Genomic DNA, 6,000 nt, shown 5'->3' with positions numbered 1-6,000 from the left:
TACCAAACAGGGCGTATGTAAACCTTTCGTTTGACGCGATTAGTTATTATATTTTCAGTTGATTAGTTATTATATTTACACTTGCTTTGAGTGTTGTGAGATGAATGGCTTATTAATAGTATATTCTACTTTGTGAGTTACTGTATATATTGGTTTGATTTTTTTGGGTCTTTATTGATTTTAGATTCTTTTTCTTTTTTTAAATCCCTGTGATTTAATATCTTCCTCCTTTCTCCTTTGAGGATGTCTTTTATACTGTAATATATACGAATATAATAATATATTGTAATATACGAATACCTACATATTCGTCTAATTACAAAATAATATAAGCATAAATAGAGACTATTTATAAAAAATATACAATACATTAAACCATATAAATATAATATAATATAAACACATAAACAAATATAAAATTATACAAACATATGAATACATAAAATACATATATATAGTAATATAAATGTATACTAGCACAAAAGAGGGAACAAACTTACTTTCATCTTGATGAGCAGTTTCATATGTGACAAGATATCCAAGAATTCCCCATTTGGTTTCTTAGGAGGATTCCAGTAGAAACGAAGACTATTTATCGTAATCTCATTGAAGCTAACAGAACCAGGCTTTCCTGGAAGGCCCTATAACAAACATAACATATAGTTAAACCGTAAAACAGAAGGAGAGGATCAAGGTGGTCGGGGCATTCTACCTCCCAAATAAAAATTGTCAGAAGATGATATACACAAATTCTGTCACCAAAGAAATTGTGTTTCCAGCGAGTTGGAAGACCTTAGACAAATTCGTCGGCAGTCTTTCAGAAACTGGCGTCATGTTTAGGAAACATGGCGTCATGTCAAATGCACCGCTAGTCTTTAAGAAACTGGCGTCATACACAATAGGTGGGGTCTAATCGCCCACATTCCTGAAAAGGTTTGAAAACTTAAAAGGAATGATTTAAAATATAAAAATGAATGTTTGGATTATAATTTTCAGATTTTCAAAGGTGGATAAGGCCGCGTTGGACCAGTCTTTTTCTTAGGGGATGCAGAATTCCAGCCTCTGAAATTAAGCTGTGCAATAATCAATTTAAAACCGTGCTGCGTGTGGGGTTTCTTCGTAGGTATACCTTTGAAATAGATTGGGATTGATTGATTTAATATTGAAAATAATTGTTTATTGTTTTTTGTTGTTTTTTCTGTTTTCTTTTTTTTGCTTCGGGATCATGATATTATGTTGTTTGATTGTGTATGAATTATTTATGTAAATTTTTTTCTCGGTACCCGGTTTCACCTTTCTGCTCATTTTAGATTAACTCATTGTTTTTTTTGTTTTCTTTCTCTTCTATTTTTTGTTCTTTTTTGTTAGTAACACACCCTCGCAAGCAACGCTTTTCGTGTGCTACCGATTGATTTTGTCTGTGTTATTTTCTTTGGTTAATAAATTAATACTACTACTAAAAAAAAGCTTTTGTTAGCTCTGAATCGATTGGCGATCATTTCAAGGTAGAGAAAGGGGTTTCAAACAAATCTCCGAATGGCAATCTCAACATTTTGATTGGACGACTTTGGGGAAAAATGGCACGTGGGAGGGGGGCTAGTTGCCCTGCAATCTGTTTGGGCAATTAAAAAGCACTTGGAACTTCTAATTTTCGTCCGAACTCACCCCCTTCCGATTTTCTAGGACAATTAGTTCGATATGGTCACCCCTAGAAAAAGTATAAATAAATAAATCTTCTGGCAAAAATTTCAAAATTAAACATTCTCGTAAACTTATCAAACTATATATAGAGAAAGGGGTTTTCAAACAAACCTTCGTCTTAGGGATTACGGCACTTTGGCCCATGAAGCCCGCTCTGAAAGTACTTTTTCAATAGTTCTCAATCAATTGATCATTTCAAGGTAGAGAAGGGGTGTCAGGGCGAAACTCTGACTTGGGGATTGTGGCATTTTCGCCTCTGAACCTAGGCTGCATAATAGGTTTTCCATAGCTCAAAAATCGACAGGCTATGATTAAAACCAGTTTGTACCGTCATACCGTCATATATATATATATATATATATATATATAATATATATATATATATATATATATATATATAGCCTACTATAATATTATTATTATTATTATGTTATTATTATATTATATTAATATATAATATAATCTAATATTAATATATTATTATTATTATATTATTTATATTATATTCTATTATATTATTTATTATTATTATTATATTACAATATTATTATTATATTATATTAATATGCAATATTATATTATACAGATATATTATAAATCATTTTAATGATTAATGAATACAGATAGCACTTCTCATGGAAGTCTAATTGCGCTTCTGATTAAGAAAATGTATCCAAAATATGGATTTCAGTGATATAGTCCGAGTTTTTCTTAATATTTAGCTTTATCATAATTTTTAATTTTGCTATTTAAGAATTATGCACTTTAGATTTTCAAAAATGTTAATCTTAGCTGTTGAAGGAGACTCTCTTTCTACGTTCAGAAAAGTCATCTCTTTTTTTTTACATTAAAAAATTAAATAGCATAGTGGGTGATAAAACAGACATGACTGTACTTCAAATACACATAAAATATGCATTTAAAAATGTTTAGTCTTTGACAATAAAATACTTCCCTCGAAAAAAACAACAGCAAGCTAAACTGATTTTCAAAAACTGAAAGAAATAAAAATTTGAAAAAAAACAAAGAGGAATCATAACCAGCTAGGCTTAGCTATTTCTATTGAAAAAAAATTCAATAGCAGGGTAAAAAAAACATGAGAACATGAAAATATAAACAAAAACCATAAATTATTTTTATTAGTAACACACGAGTGAACTGGTAATTGTGAACAAAAATATAACATGGTTGTGTTTCGTCCCCTCTCCCAATCTCTTTCTGTGAGGTAAAATCACAGAATTTTTCCGAGTGTAGTGTCAACACAACGACAATGCATTTTACTAAACTTTTCAATTTTTACAGGGAGGGGTGGAGGTGTGCAACTGGGATTTTAGGTGCAACATTAGTACTCCCACCACCTGGTGTGATTCCAAAGGGCAAGAAATGAGTCCAAGTAAGAATACAGCCTCTAAACTTCCCTGGAACCAGTTGGACTTGACAGAATGTGTATTTTGAATACTTTTTTTTATCATATTGTTATTACAGCTAATGTTATTGTGGTTTGATTACTAATATAGTATATGCTTTAACGTTGGTAAGAAGTCTTATATTACTACTTTTTGAATAAAATATTGGAAACGAAGAAATTGCAATGACCAGGCCCATTCCCATGATACACGTTCGGTTACATTTTCGTATTCCAATATTGTTCCACAAGCTTAGCCTGCTTGAAGAATACCTTTTCAAAATAGACAAAGTTGACTTTGTTGAAAACAAACTTTTTTAAACAACACAAAATAGCTTTGTTAAAAACCATCAAAAATTGTCTGCATTCATTTTTTTTTACCTTTTTTACGAGTCAAATAAAAACATGGAGGGGGGTCAGAATCGGTAAAACCCCTCCCTCCCTGGATACAGCCTAGCCTGTGCATATGGCATGACAGACTAATGGTGATTTCATATTACGCTATAGAATCTTTCACACTAACACGTAGTGATAGTGGTTGAAAAAGGCCAATTTACGATTGATTTTCAAATCACTCCAGAAATCCTCCCTTCCGTGGAAGTTTTTCGCGGATGATTCCCGAAAATACCTCCACACGCAAAATTGAGTTGGTAAAGAGAGTGCAAGACAAGCAAAGAGAATTTCGCATAGGAATTCTAAAAAATTCTCTTTGTGAAAAATTATCCCTGGAAAGCTCATCCCAGGAAATTTTCCTATCAGGCACAAAATCCACCCCCCCCCCCTTTACAAAAATATCTGTATACTTCCTACTAGCATATACTACACGCAAATATTGACAAATTTCATAACAAATATCCCTTTCACGACGCGTTGTGTGAGGGGGGGGGATGGTTGTGGTCATGTTACCCCAAAAGGCATAGTTATTGGATCTTTCAACTATGCTAAACAAAATGGCAATCTCATAATATGATTGAACAAGTTCGATGAAAAACGGGGCGTGGGAGGGGGCTAGTCCTATATTTTTGGGCACTTAAAAAAACGCTTGGAACATTTCCGTTCCAACACACCCCGATGTTCTAGGATAATTAGTCCCATTAACCCTGGAAAAAATTTAAATATTCTGGCAAAAAAAATACAAAATTCAACATTTTTGCTGATAGAGCTTGAAACCTCTACAGAATCGTTCTCTGATACGCTGAATCTGATGGTGCAATTTCAATTAAGTTTCTTTTTACTTTTTGGAGGTGCTCCCCCCTTTTTTTCGAAAATCATGTAATTTTTCTCAGGCTCGAAGCTTTTGATATGTAACATCAAAATTAATGGATCTTATATATTTGAAATCTATATACTGATATCAAAATTCTGTTTTCTTTTTGTTTGTTTTTTTAGAGTTTTGGTTTCTATTGAGCCAAATCGCAACTTACTTACAATTCGTTGTTTGATTCCAATCATCATGCTCTAAGCAAGGCCACGAGACCTGAATTTTTTTGACTGCAATAATATGGCCAATGCTTTCGGCTTGGATCTAGTAAAAACAAACCACACCGAATCAGGCCTCGGGGTAACTCGAATATGATGTTTAAGGTTTGGTTTTTATATTTTTACCAGTTTTATTCTGTACTTAGGACGGTCTATAGGAGGTCTTGGCCGAAAAATTTGCAAAATTTTTCAAATTTTTCACTGGCTGTTTATTGTCTTCGTTTTCTTCCTTTCTTGGCAATTTTATATATATATTTTTTTTAAATCAGAATACGGTGCAGATAAATACATAATTGGGAAATATCCTTTAGAAAAGATCCAAAAGGATCTTTAGAAGTCCTAAAAACTGCGTTATAGCCAAATACATACTTGCAAAGTTCTGACATTTACAAGATGGGAACGTGGTCCGTCACCAGCTGGGTTAAAGGCAAGCATTTCAATTATATACTCGGTATACTGGTCCATAAAGGGAAGTGAATGACTCGTATATGAGGCTGGAACCACTTCTGTCTCTGCTTTGTCTGAAGAATCACCGATAGGAGTGTAAAAGATTTTATATCCCAATAAACCGCCTATAAAATGAGAATGTATCAAATGAAGTCCACTCATAAAGGATACCTAAGAACTTCTATTTCTTGAGCATAAACGTTTATAACAAAAAAAAGAAACGTGGAGATAGAAAAAGAAAAGAGAAAAAGAATAGAGAGAGAGAGATAGAGAGAGAGAGAGAGAGAGAGAGAGAGAGAGAGAGAGAGAGAGAGAGAGAGAGAGAGAGAGAGAGAGAGAGAGAGAGAGAGAGAGAGAGAGAGAGAGAGAGTTGTTTCCATAATCCAAACGACAATTTTACCAACGGTAGTGTTTCCGTGAGGTACCTAATTAGAAACTGTTGATGAATTTTGGGCATGAAAAAAAAAAAAAACAAAAAAAAAAAAGCAAACTTTTTTAACTTCATTTTAAGATATGGATGGCCTATGGTTTTCAGGGTTGAACAGCATTTTAAGGTTGTTTTCGAAGATAGTACTGGCATTAAGGATCTGTGTTTGGTCAACTGGAAAAAAATTGGCGATTTTTTTTTTTTTCTTTCAAATTTTGGGAATCTATCAAAGCTTAGCAGAGCTGGGGGAAGGGGATGGCAGAAACAGGCTTAATATTAGGACTCGAAACAGTTAGCAAAGACTGTGTAAGGCAAAAATCTGCAAACCTAGCAAACTCCATGGATAGGAGGGAGAGGAATGGCAAAAATAGGCCTAATAAAAAATATATAGAATTATTCGATTCCCTCGTTGCTCTTTACAAATATATTTTATACTCAGATAATTTCCATGGTTGAAACCTTAAAACATCCTAAGAATCATTGATACACTAAAATACCCTAAGATTTTCTTTTCTATTCTAGGCAAATATACAAAGCCAAA

General features: G+C 33.1%; 1 protein-coding gene across 1 annotated transcript in view; it reads right to left on the bottom strand.

The window, feature by feature from the left end:
* Positions 1-500: 500 nt before the first annotated feature.
* Positions 501-6,000, bottom strand: part of LOC136042275 (protein sidekick-like) — a gene marked incomplete at its 3' end in the record, with an annotated part of 118,354 nt that continues 112,854 nt past the window's right edge. The window contains 3 exon segments of the mRNA XM_065727228.1: positions 501-542; positions 545-641; positions 4,955-5,157. Of these exon segments, the coding sequence (XP_065583300.1) occupies positions 501-542; positions 545-641; positions 4,955-5,157 (342 nt within the window).

The sequence above is a fragment of the Artemia franciscana genome, unplaced genomic scaffold (assembly GCF_032884065.1).
Source record: "Artemia franciscana unplaced genomic scaffold, ASM3288406v1 Scaffold_1006, whole genome shotgun sequence".
NCBI classification, from domain to species: domain Eukaryota; kingdom Metazoa; phylum Arthropoda; class Branchiopoda; order Anostraca; family Artemiidae; genus Artemia; species Artemia franciscana.
This window is presented reverse-complemented; position numbering and strand designations above follow the sequence as displayed.